Raw genomic sequence first — 14,051 nt, 5'->3', positions numbered from 1 at the left:
GTCAGCAGATCTATTCCAGTGTGTTTTGTAACTAATCCTCAACTAAAATATTTCTTTATTTACCAGAAATTTTTCTCATGCATTAATATTCAATGATGACTGCTCTTTTTACATGTAATTATAGAATTATGTTAAATGAATCAGTTTCTTAGAGTGAATAGCAGAAATCATAAATAGCATCAATGAACAGCAAAGCTTACTCATTTAGGATAATATACAAACTTACCGATTTGCTGGGAATTGACTCAATCTTGTCTTCCAAGCCATTGGACAACTTTTTTTTCAGCCTTGTGTGACACAGATAAAAAAATTACAAGTTTCTTCACTCAAGGGGAAAAGAATTTGAATTCTTTAATGAATTTACATCTCTAAATTTATGACTATAAAGGGTATTAACCTGTTTTTAAAGGTAGAGGTTTCTCATTTATTTTTTCCATACAATTCTTACAGGTGCTGACTCTGGCTGCATCCAATGGTACTAAGAGTTGAAGTGATACCAAAACAACAATTTTCATGTTCAAGTTTAGAGTGTAAGGCTATTCAATTATAATTCACATACATCCCAGCAGACCTGAGGGAGCGTCACTCGAATCAAAATGTTAACTCTGATTTCTGTCCACAGACACTGCCAGACCTGCTGAGCTTTTCCAGCAATTTCTATTTTTGTTTCTGATTTACAACATCCGCAATTCTTTCGGTTTTCACAACAAACCATGATGTTTTCTCACCTGACAGTCTCAATCTGTACATTTCAATGGAGGTTACTGGATAATGTCCAGAAACAGGAGCTGTGTTTTTGGCTAAAACAATTGGTTCCCAACTTCTAATCTAGATATGGTAATTGCACTCCAGAATTCTAATCTTTATATTTCTTTTACATTATATGTTTGATGCAAGGCCAGCGCCTGGAGAACACCAACAGCAGAGTATTCAGCCTGTGGCAGTATTTTGTAAGCCAGTACAGTAAGTATGATTTGGAGCTGCCGGTGTTGGACAAGGGTGTACAAAGTTAAAAATCACACAACACCAGGTTATAGTCCAACAGCTTAATTGGAAGCACTAGCTTTCGGAGCGCCGCTCCCCACAACCACCTGATGAAGGAGCAGCACTCCGAAAGCTAGTGCTTCCACTTAAACCTGTTGGACTATAACTTGATGTTGTGTGATTTTTAACTTAGTACAGTACTAGAACAGATATTTACTTGTGGAGACTTTGCTATGAGGCAATAAAGGTAGTTCTAAACTAAATGTACTTAGGTTGTGATTCAATTTCAACAGCTGAGATTCTTTAGCTCTGTTATGACATTGTCAAGGCAGTTATATCATCGAACATGTGAGGGGATTAAAAATGTTAACATTTTAAAAATATATTCTTATTGAAAAAATAGATTTTTAAATATTACAGCAAGTACAAAACAATACAGTTCAAAACAGTACAAAAGGCCCAAAAAAATCCCCAATCCACCCTCACGTACAAATGTATAAACGTATACAGAAAAATATAGAATTTAAAAAAACCCAAACTGGCTATTTGACTAAATAAATAAATAACCAACAACAAACTAATAAATTGTAATTACTCAGACCAGCCAAACAAAACACTCATACGTTCACAGTTCCTCTTCCCTGGATATTTGTCTCATGAAACACAATGGTTACTTCTATATAAAAGCCCTTGTTAGTTTGGCAAATAAATCTGTGTCAAGTTATTCCAAAAGGGGCTGCCATGTCTTGTAAGAATTCTCAGTTTTGGGGTATACCATATTTATGAGAAAATCCAGGGGAATATGGTCCATAACAATCTTCTGACAGGCCTGGGGGATTTTCGGATAGCAAGATATTCTTTCTTGCACAGAACGTGAGAATATTGAAAAGTTTTTTCTTATGCACGTCTGCAGGAAATACAGTGGGCAGGCCCAAAAGGAGAGTGATAGGGTCCTTCTCCACCCCTACACACAAAATCCTCTCCATTGTGCCTGCCACAGCACTCCAATATGTTTGAAGTCTATCGCAAAACCAAAGACAATGGGTAAGAGTGCCAGTACAGACTTGGGACATGCTGAAGATACCTCTGGTTTAAGTTTTGACAAAAGGTCAAGTGGACCCTGTGGAGAATCTTCAATTTAAAGCATAGGTCCCATTGCAAATTTTTATCTTCCTTGCATTCTCCCAAATATCCTCCTTGCCTCTGAGGAGACTTCAACACCCAGCTCTCTCTCCGACATCTTGCAGAGTCGATCAGACTCATCTGAGGGGGCATCCCCCTCTCTATGTCGGACTTGCAGGGATCAGTCAAAAGTGTGGCCTTTTTTGGAATAAAATCCCTAACTTGAAAAAAAACGAAAGAGGTCTCTATTAGATAACTCGTACTTCCGTACTAACTGATCGAAGGACGTCATTACGTCTCCCTCAAATAAATCACCCATCCAAGACACACCCCTAGCTGCCCAACATTTAAATCCTGAATCTTATCACCCCTGGTTGAAAACCTGCCATACCCACTATGGTGTAAACAAAGGTGTAAACTAAGATGTTTTGCCAATATTGCCTTCCCTCTGCTGAATCACCCTCCATGCTTTAACAGTATTGATGACTATTTAACAGTATTGATGGCAATATTCCCTAACTGTCCTTATTTGTCCAAAAACAGCAAACTGGTAAGGGGGCACCTTGCCTGGGAGGCTTCGATACCTAGCCATATTGAAAGAGGATCCCCACAAACCCAATCACTCACGTAGGTCAAAAGCAAGCTTAATTGGTAATTTTTAATGTCTGGAAGGTCCACTCCCCCCAATCTGTGAAGCAGTTACAGTTTGGCTAATTTAATGAGGGGCCGCTTACGATGCCAAATAAAGGAGCTGAACCAGCTGAGTGTTTGTTTATTGAAAATCAGGCGGAGCATCCGTATAGGGTATAGCAAACAAGGGAGAATATTCATCTTAATAAGCACTATCCGACCAAGCCACAAGACTGGAAGTGCCTCCCATCTTTGAAGCTCTTGTTTAATTTTTTCAAATAATTGAATAAAATTGGCTTTGAACAGCCAATCCAGAACTGGAGTAATGAATATGCCCAAATACACAAAACCCTGCTGTGACCACCTGAATGGGAATCTATAGTCGCCTCCAAGAGCCAGCTCCTTCGTAAGACCCCCGCAGGCATAGCCTCTGATTTAGCAAAATTAATCTTATACCCCGAAAAAGTGCCAAACGCACGAATGCATTGTATCATGCGAGGCACGAAACTGCTGGATTTGTCAAAAAAAATTAGGACATTGTCTGCCTACAACGAGATCTTATGTGATTTTGACCCCACTTCTGGAGCTGATATATTTGGATCCCCCATGAATGGCCTCCACTAATGGTTCAATCACCAACGTAAAAAGCAATGGTGACAGGGGACAGCCCTGCTGGCTGCCCCTAAAAATTTTACAATTGCTTGATCGTATCCCATTGGTGATGGCCGCTGTGAGAGGGCCACTGTAGAGAATCTTTACCCATCTTATGAAGACTTCGCCCAAACCAAACCGCTCTAGAGTATAGAAAAGGTACAGCCACTCAACTCGGTCAAATGTCTTCTCTGCATCTAAAGAAATCACCAGTCCCTATATTGACTGCTGTTGGCACGCTTGAATTACATTAGGCAGCCTCCTAACATTATTGGGAGATCTGCGACCCTTTATGCAGCCTGTCTGATTCTCTTTAATAATAGAAGGTAACACAGTCTCCAGCCTTAATGTGAGAGTCTTAAGAGAGGATTTTAAAGTCCACATTTAAGAGCGAGATGGGCCTGTATGAAGCACAGTTTTCCGGGTCCTTCCCTTTTTTAAGGATAAGTGAAATATTGGCCTCTCTCAGAGATGGTGGGAGACAATCATGACTGTATGAATCATTAAACATAATGAGCATCGGGCCTGACAATACACTTATAAATTCCTTACAGAATTCACTGGGAAGTCTGTCAGGACTGGATGCCTTTCCAATCTGAAGCTGCCTCACATCTTCCTGCATTTCTTGCTCTGATAAGGGGGCATTGAGAAAGGACTGTTGCTCAGGAGTCACACCCAGGAGCTTCTGATCCCTATAAAAGGATTCCATTTTGGCCTGCCCCTCCTCACAAGCCTCCATGACTCTCTCCGCACCAGGAGAGGGCGAGGATGTTGACCCAGACCCAATCTCTGCACTACGACCAGGTGAACTCTCTCTATCTTCAATTGTCTCATCCCAGCCTCCAAGTCAAGGATTTTTCGGCAGACAGTCCTCAACAAATTCCACAGGCCATTCACTTTCCTTACCCTCAGGTAGACCAATGATCTAAATGTTTTTACTCCTGCTCCTGTCCTTACGATCATCCACTTGGTCACGCAAATTACAGAACTGCGTCTCCAGGGCTTGGATCCTATCCTTAAATGAACTGGCATCAGCTTCCACCACTATGACCCTGTGCTCTACCTCATCCGTCCCCTTCTCCAGGTCTCCCAGCTGCTGCTCATGCTTCTGCAGCATGAGAGAGATTGGTGCCAGCTTCTCTTCAATCTGTTTCCCCAGCATCTCGCGAGATTTCGAGAGCTCATTCACCAGAGCCTGGAAAGTAATCAGTTTCGAGGCTGCTGCAGGATGAACTGCAGACCTGGCCTCGGATGCTCCTCCTCCCTTTTTTGGCATCTCTGGATGGCTGGAAACACAGGTAAGTTCATTTTTAGAAGTTTCTTGGGGCTCCACAATCTTTGCGGAGTCCCAAGATATCACAATGGCCTGGGTTGGGCGGATTAAAGCTTCGTACTGCGATGCAAAGCTCTGCAGTGCGATCTTCTCAGATCGCCGCCATCTTGGATCCCCAAAAATGTTATCATTTTTAACAGTACGGAACCCTGTAACCAGCGATGTGCCGCAAGGATTGATGCTAGGTACACTGTTTGTGTCATTTACATAAATGATTTGGATGTGAATAGAGGAGGCATGGTTAGTAAGTTTGCAGATGACACCACAGTTGGTGCTGTCATAGACAGGTAAAAAGGTTACTTCATCATGCAATAGGACCTCGATCAGATGGGCAAATGAGTCAAGGAATGGCAGGTGGAATTTAATTTAGATAAATTTGAGATTTTTGCATTTTGATAGGACAAATTAGGGAAGGACTTCCATACTTAATGGTAATGTCCTGGGGAATGTTGCCGAACAAAGAGACCTTGGGGTTCAGGTTCCTAGTTCCTTGAAAGCAGAATCGCAAATGGGATAGTGAAGAAGGCATTTGGTATGCTTGCCTTTATTGGTCAGTGCATTGAGTATAGGAGTTGGGAGGTCATGTTGTGGCTGTACAGGACATTGTTAGGCCATTTTTAGAATATTGCATTCAATTCGGGTCTCCCCGCATCCAGGACAAAGCAGCCAGCTTGATTGGAATCATCCAAAAATATCTGCTCCCTTTACCATTAATGTTCAGTAGCAGCAGTGTGTATAATCTACATGATGCACCTCAGAAATTCACTGAGACCCCTTAGAAAGCAGCTCCCATGACTACTTCCATCAAGAAGCACATGGGTAGTAGATGCATGGGAACACTGCTACCAACAAGTTGCCCTCCAAGTCATCCACCATCCTGACTTGGAAATGTATTGACATTCCTTCAGTGTCATTGGGTCAAAATCCTGGAATTCTCTCCCTAATAGAATGCAAAGTCTACTATTACAGGACCTGGACTGTCAAGAAGATACCTTCTCAAGAGTAACTTTGGATGGGTAATAAATATTGGTTCAATCAGTGAGATCCACATCCCATGAGTGAATATGAATTTTGAAATAGCAGAAGTGCACACTTAGAAGGTTCATTTATAAACTAATGAACAACCAAATTAATTAATTCAATTGAATAGAGGTGACTGGGTAGGTGACGTGTTAAAGCCATAACATGTGGACACTGGTGGATGCCAATGTGGGCCATTGTGATCACACCAGCGAGTATTGGCTACTTGAGGAAATTTGAGGGAGAGGAACAGTTACCTAAAAACTGTGTTTCAGGAGACAGTCACATTTCCTAAGATTAATTACATCAAATTTGGTCCATAGTGAAGGACAGGAGGTTGTATCTGTAGGTGAGATAGGTATGGGATCCGCAATCTAACTGTGGAGAAGCTTCAGCCAGTGCCCTTGTCCAATAGGCACAAGGTTCTTGCTCCCAGTGTGAAAGAGGGCACAGAGTAAAGGAAAGATGATCAAACTGACCAAAGCACCAAATTACAGAGCTCAAGGGGGAGCAGAAAAGAGAAAAATGGAGTTGTAATAGGGAATAGTATGGTTACAGGAATAGATACATTTCTCTGCAGCAAAGACAGAGAGTCCTGAGTTGTATTGCCAATTGGTGCCAAGGTTCAGGACATATCTTCTGGGCTGGAGAAAAAACTGGAATGGGAGAAGGATCCAATTTTGTGGTCATGTAGGTACCAATGACAAAAGTAGGATGAGGAAACAGTTTCTGCTGAGGGATTATGAGCAGTTTGGGGATAAATTAGAAAGCAGAACCACAATAGTAATAATCTCAGGATTACTACCTGAAGCACGTATACATTAGTGTTGGGTAAACAAAATTAGAGAGGTAAATGCATGACTCAAAGATTGACATGGGAGAAATGGGTTCTGATTCATGGAGCACTGACACCAGCACTGAGGAAAAAGAGCCATTCCATGGGATGGACTTCATTAGAACCATGCTGGGACCAGTATAGAGTGAATTGAATAATTAGGGTTGTAGATAGGGATTTAATCTAATTAGCTGGTGGAGGTTACAGGTGAAGGGAAGTATAAAAAAGCAAAAAGACCCTCTACACCCCTCCCTTATCTTTGATGGTTTGCATTGCCCTTACTGAGCTTTGTACATAAATTATTCACTTGGAAACACAGGCGATTTACTGATGGTGGTTAATAGGTAAAAAAAAGTATCACAGGTGATTCGGTGATGGGAAAAGAAAGTTCAGTTGTGTGTAAGAGCACTTCTGGATATAAAATGAATCAAAATAAACAACAGAGAAAAGGTGCTGGACAGTGAACAAACAAACAATGGAAGTGTGATAGGAAGCGGCAGAAAACAAATGCAGAAGAGTGCAGTGGAAATTAGAACCAAAATAAGTAATTATGGTAAAAGCTTTGTATCTGAATTCACACTGTATTTTTAACAAGGTAAATCAGTCACCTGCACAAATAGAAATAAATGATATGACTTGATAGTCATTGCAGGGTGACCAGGACTCAATATTCAACAGCATTGAAGAATAGACAAAAAGGTGCAGTAATGCTGTTAATAAACGATAGCATCAGTGTGGTGATGAGTAGTCCTATTGGTGCAATAAGTCATAATATAGAATCAGTTTGGGTGGGAAAGGGATGGCAAGGCAAGGATGTCATTGTTGGGCATTGTCTATAGGTCATCAATGCATTGCCTCACTGTAGGACAAAGTATAAATCAGGAAACAATGGAGGCATGTAGGATGGGCAGTATAAGTATCACGAGTGATTTTAATATGTACATTGATTACAAAATTAGAATGGGCAAGGATAACATGGATGATGAATCTGTAAAGTGCATCAGGGATTGTTTCTTAGAGCAGTACATTACGTAACCTACATTGGTAAAGGCTATTTTAGATCTAACAATGTGTAATAAATAATGTGTAATAATAAACAAACTCAAAGTTAAGAATGTTGTAGCAGGCTAGCAATCACAATGTCAGAGAATTTCAAATTTAGTTTAAGGTAGAACAACTCAGCTCTTAAATCAAGGTTCTCAACTTAAATAATAGTAACTGCAGTTATGAAAAAAATGTTGTCTAAAGATGGCTAAGAACACAAACTAAGGGGAAAGTCAGTAGTGGCAGACATTTCAGAATGTTCAGTAAAAATGTATTCTGGTCAAAAAGAAGAACTTGATGAGAAGGATAAACTACTCATGGTTAACAAAGGCGCTCAAGGAGTGTATTTGATCAAAAACTAAGGCATATAAAACAATGAAAACTAGTGGTAAGCCAGAGGTTGGGATTTTTTTTTAGGAATTAGCAGCAGATGACCAGGAAGCTAAAAATAAGGAAGTAAATTTGTTATGAAATTAAATAGGCAAAAAATATAAAAACAATAAGCAAGAGCTTCTATGGGTAAAATGTGATTGTGGGTTGGTTGAGAATGCAACTAGAACATCGATAACAAGGAACAGGGAAGTTCCAAATAACTTAAAAACAATATTTTGCAATGGACTTCATGACAGAGGATATTATAGACATTCCAAAGGCATTAGACTAGTAAGGTGCTAATGGGAGGAAAGGTACTGTAACAGTCTCTATCCTGGGGGACAAAATATTTGACAAACTATTGGAACTGAAGGCAGACAAGTGGCCAGGACCTGAGCAACTGCACTCAAGGTTTTAAAGGAAGTGGCTACAGAGACAGGGGAAGCACTGACAAAATATTCTAAAACCCATTTGACTTCAAGAGGGTTCCAGTGGATTGGAAAGCTACTAATGTGATGCTTTCCAAGAAGGAAGGGAGACAGGAAGCAGAAACAACAGGAGTCTAACATCTGTCATTGGAAAAATGCTGGTCTATTACTAAGGGAGAAATAGCAGTTCATAACAATGCAGTCAAAGTCAACATGGTTTTGAGAAAGTGAAATCATATTTGTGACAGCTGTTTGTCAATTTAACAAGCAGAGTCAATAAAGGAGAAATGGTAAATGTGATGTTTTTGGATTTCCAGAAGGTATTTAATAAGATGCTATGTAAACGGTTACTGCATGAAGTAGGAGCTCATGGTATTGTGGGTAATGTATTAGCATAGATTGGGGATTGGTTAACAGACAGAGAAGAAGAACCAGGGTTAATGAGTCTTTTTCAGGTTGGAAATATGTAACAAATGGATTACCACAAGGATCAGTCCTAGGGTCTCAATCATTACCCATCTATATTATGGACTTGAGCAGGGGGCAGATGTAAAATATCCAAATTTGCTGACAATACAAAATTAGGAGGGAGGACATGTTGTGATGAGGAAATAAGAATTTTGTTAGAGAATATAGATAGCTTGGGTGAGTGGGCAAATCCCTGGCAGATGGAGTTTAGTGCAGGAAAGTGTGAAGTCAAGCACTGGTAGGAAGAAATAAAAGGCAGACGTTTTATTGGGGAGACTCCAGAAATATTCAGCACAGAGGGATCTGGGTGTTTTGTGCCTGAAACACTAAATGTTAGCTTGCAGGTGCAGCAAGTAATTAAAATAAATAGAATTTTGCCATTTATTGCTGGGGTTTCGAGTTTTAAAATAGGGAAGTCTTGTTACAACTGGATAGGGTATTGGTGAGGCTACAGCTGGAGCACTGTGTACAGTTTTGCCCCCCTATTTAAGAAGGGATGACAAATCAAGATTGACCAAATGAATTAGGCCTTTATTCATCAGAGTTGAGAAGACTGAGGGGTGATCTAATTGAAACTTATAGAATCATACTGCATGGAAAGAGACCCTTTGGTCGAACTTGTCCATGTTGACCAAATTTCTCAAACTAAACGAGTACCATTTTCCAGCATTTGACCCGTATCCTTCTAAACCTTTCCTATTCATGCACATGTCCAAATGTCTTTTAAATGCTGTCACTGTACCTGCATCTACCACTTCCTCTGGCAGTTCTTTCCACATATAAACTACATTCTGCATTAAAAAGTTGCCCCTTAGGCCCCTTTTAAATCTTTCTCCTCTCACCTTAAAATTATGCCTTCTGGTTTTGAAGTCCCACACCCCAGGGAAATGACATTTCCTATTCACCTTATCTATGTCCCTCATGATTTTATAAATTTCTATAAGGTCACCTTTCAACCTCCAGTGCTCTAGTGGAAAAAAATCCCAGTTTATCCAGCCTTTATAAATCAAACAATCCAGTTCCGGTAACGTAATTGTAAATCTTTTCTGAACTCTCTCTAATTTAATAATAACCTTCCCGTAGCAGGGCGACCAGAATTGTACACAGTACTCCAAAAGTGGCCTCACCAATGTCCTGAACAAACTGCAACATGGCGCCTCAACTCCTTTACTCAATGTTCTGAGCAATAAAGGCAAGTGTGCCAAACACCTTCTTTATCACCCTGTCTATCTGTGGCAGTGGTGGGGTGTAGAGTGCTGGCGGAGAAAAGATGTTGATAGTTCAGATAAGCGAGATTTGGCAAATACCTTGTTGAATACCAGCAGTGAAGTGGAAAGCAATAGAGATGCAGTCAGTGAAAGAGATAACCAGAATTCCTGTCGAGGGAAAGAGCAAAACTTCTTCAGGGTAGGCATTCCTTGAAGAGATGTGGCAGTCAATTAATTAAACACAATGTAGGAACAAATTACTGCAGATGCTGGTCAGACAGTATCCAAGGAGAGAGACTGATGCCTGGTGGAAATACCATCACCGGGATTTTCACTCTTCGATCAGGTAGAATCAGGAGAAATCCCAACTCTCCTAAATTCACCTTTAAAATTGGTTGCTCTCATTTTAGATTTGGAGGTTGGATGGATTATGAGCCAGATGACCCAGAGAAAGTTAAAGTAGCTGTTTGTTCACAAGGTGGGCTGGGTAGAATGTCTCCCTGAGGACTCCGGCACTCAAAGTATAAGATTATGTATTAAGCACATAGCACATCCCTACTACTATCACACCATTACTCTCTGCACATCTATGCCCTTGTAACCATGGTACATCATACCCTTATGCCAATCCAACCATCTACCACATCCTTTAATACCCCATATGATGTCAATCACCCCCATTACCCTTTTGTAGTCCCTATGCCAACTTATATTACCTCACCTATCAACCCTTGTCCTTCCCTTTTATACCTATTCATCCAATATGGGATGGTGGCATAGTGGTTAGCATTGCTGCCTCACAGCGCCAGAGACCTGGGTTCCATTCCCACCTCAGGTGACTGTGTGGAGTTTGCACGTTGTCTGCATGGGTTTCCTTCGGGTGCTCCGGTTTCCTCCCACAGTCCAAAAATGTGCACGTTAGGTGAATTGGACATGCTAAATTGCCCGTAGTGTTAGGTGTAGGGGAATGGTTCTGGGTGGGTTGCACTTTGGCGGGTCAGTGTGGATTTGTTGGGCTGAAGGGCTTGTTTCCACACAGTAAGTAAAGTAATCAATATTTAGCAGGGCTATTAAACAGGAGATATTTTTGACAGAAGATAAAGTTGCCGGTCCACAAACATTCTGAAATGACTAGCATTATTCCATTTTAACCTCATATTTTTGGATAGTCCTTTGACAACTTTGCCAGTCCCAATGAGGATATGCATCACTTATGCACAAACATGTCCCAAAAGATACCTTACAGATGTTCATAAGATACAGGAGCAGAATTAGGCCAATTGGCTGGTATGCTCCTCACCCCTATTTCCCTGCCTTCTGTCCATATCCCTTCAATCCATTACCAATTAAAAATCTGTCTAACTCCTCAAATTTACTCACTGTCCCAGCGTCCACAGCACTTTGAGGTAGTGAACTCAACAGATTCACAACCCTTGAGAAGTAGTTTCTCCTCAAGTCTGACTTAAATTTGCTACCCCTTATCCTAAGACTTTCCCTTATCCGAAGACCTTACCTCCCTTAAAGGCACCCCAGCACCAGATGCAAAGGAGTACCATACCTCTCCGAAAAAGGGAAGATACAAGTCATTCTGAGAGCCCTCACGGATGGGAACACGACCATCTGCAAGTTTTCCTCCAAGCCACACACCATCCTAATCTTGTATTATATTGCCATTCCAACACTGTCACCGTTTCAAAATCCTCTCTAATAGTATTGAGGATGTTCTGACACACCATGTACTAAAGTGGTTTAAGAAGGAAACTCTCCTACCAACACTCCGTGCATTTAGGGATGGACAAAAAAAATACAGGCTTAGCCAGCATGCTCACACACATGAATGAATTTAAAAACAAAAAACAAATATCCATGCACAGAGGGAACAAACTATAGTTATATCACTTAAATTTCTATATTGCGGCCTGTACACAATGGAGAAAAACATCACTCATAAATAAAAATTTTGACACTTCCTGACACTTCTTAATAGATCAACATTTCTTGTCACTTCTGGACAGGTTCTCACACGTAAATAAGTCTTAACAAGTTGAACAGTTCCAAGGGCTCTATGCACCATTAATGTACAATCTTCTCCACAGTCCCAAAGGGCACCTGACCTCTCCGAACAAAAGAATTCCTGACCCCTCACCTCCAGAGTGACCTAAGATCATATCTATAGTGGTAATTTTTTCAAAGGGGTATCTATCTATACAAGATAAATGTACCGTAAACAGACCTGCTCTTACCTAGCCCAATCTCCATACTTCAAGTTCCAGATATAAGGAAATCCAATTTAAATGGAGGCCTTCACCACTTAAATGGCCAGTTGTCTCTGAGAACTATGTATGCATGCAACTCAGCCCCCAATCCACCCCGATGAAAATGAGAGACATCAGGTTTGGAGGTGGGTTTTTGGATTCCTGACTTCTGATATTTTCACCAGGGTAGAGATATTCTTCACCCTGGTAAACATTGGGGCCCATTAATAACATACCATTAGTTGAAGCTTATCAATGGCTTTGTCTAGTCTAGGTTGACATTGACAACCAACTTTCCTCATCATCTGCATAGTTTTGGCAGATAGAGTTATGCACAATCCAAAGGGATTCTACAAATATATTAAGGACAAAAGGGTAACTAGGGAGAGAATAGGGCCTCTTAAAGATAAGCAAGGCCACCTATGTGTGGAACTGTAGGAGATGGGGAAGATGCTAAATGAATATTTTGCATCAGTGTTTACTGTGGAGAAGGATATGGAAGATAGAGAACTTGGGGAAATAAATATGAAAATTAAAATTGAAAAATGTCCACATTCTGAATGCATAAAAGTGGATAAATCCCCAGGACCTGATCAGGTGTACTCTAGAACTCTGTGGAAAGCTCGGGAAAAGATTGCTGGGCTCCTTGCTGAGATATTTGTATCATCAATAGTCACAGGCGAGATGCCGAAAGACTGGAGGCTGGCTAATGTGGTCCCAGTATTTAAGAATGGTGGTAAGGAAAAGCCAGGAAGCTATAGACCGGTGAGCCTGAAAGTGGTGGCGGACAAGTTATTAGAAGGAATCCTGAAGGCAGTGTTGCTGAACAAAGAGATCTTGGAGTGCAAATTCACAGTTCCTTGAAAGTGAACTGGATAGGATAGTGAAGAAGGCATTTGGTATGCTTCCCTTTATTGATCAACGAATTGAGTATAGAAGTTGGGAGGTCATGTTGTGTGTATAGGACATTGGTTAGGCCACTATTGGAATACTGTGTGCAATTCTGGACTCCTGCTATAGGAATGATGTTGTGAAACTTGAAAGGGTTCAGAAAAGATTTACAAAGTTGTTGCCAGGGTTGGAGGGTTTGAACAATAGGGAAAAGCTGAAAAGACTGGGGCTATTTTTCCTGGAGCATGGGAGGCTGAGGGATGACCTTATAGAGGTTTTTAAAGTCATGAGTGGCATGGAGAGGGTAAATAGACCTTTTCCTCAGGGTGGGGAAGTCGAAAACTAGAGGGGATAGGTTTAAGGTGAGAGGGGAAAGATTTAAAAGGAACCTAAGGGGCAATTCTTTCATGCAGAGAGTGTTGCATGTTTAGAATGAGCTGCCAGAGGAGGTGGTGGAGGTTGGTACAATTACAATCTTTAAAAGGCATTTAGATGGGTATACAAATAGGAAAGGTTTACAGGGATATGGGCCAAATGCAACCAGGTTTATTTAGGATATCTGGTCAGCATGGATGAGTTGGACCAAGGATCTGTTTCTGTGCTCTATGACCTGCCTCACCATTGAAAGGAGGTGTCTGAGAGGTAAGCTTATTGAGGTGTATAAGATAATTGACTCTGCAGAACAGCTTTATCTGGAAAATTCCTATTATGTTAAATGAGTAGTACAATGAGGCGATGGATTCAAACACATAAAAGGCAAATTTGGGACAGATATCAGCAAGTTTATAATTATTCTGCAATCTGATGAAC

General features: G+C 40.8%; 1 protein-coding gene across 1 annotated transcript in view; it reads right to left on the bottom strand.

Annotated features, from left to right (window-relative positions):
- LOC122540996 (protein FAM227B-like) overlaps positions 1-14,051 on the bottom strand; it is a 298,901-nt gene that overhangs the window by 4,517 nt on the left and 280,333 nt on the right. Inside the window, exon 15 of the mRNA XM_043677409.2 lies at positions 227-287. Within this exon, the coding sequence (XP_043533344.2) occupies positions 227-287 (61 nt within the window). The remainder of the gene's footprint in view (positions 1-226; positions 288-14,051) is intronic.

Source organism: Chiloscyllium plagiosum, unplaced genomic scaffold, assembly GCF_037043375.1.
Source record: "Chiloscyllium plagiosum isolate Xiang-an unplaced genomic scaffold, Cpla_swu_hap1 HiC_scaffold_39, whole genome shotgun sequence".
NCBI lineage: Eukaryota > Metazoa > Chordata > Chondrichthyes > Orectolobiformes > Hemiscylliidae > Chiloscyllium > Chiloscyllium plagiosum.
The sequence above is the reverse complement of the archived record's forward strand: the minus strand, read 5'-3'. Positions and strand labels throughout refer to the sequence as shown.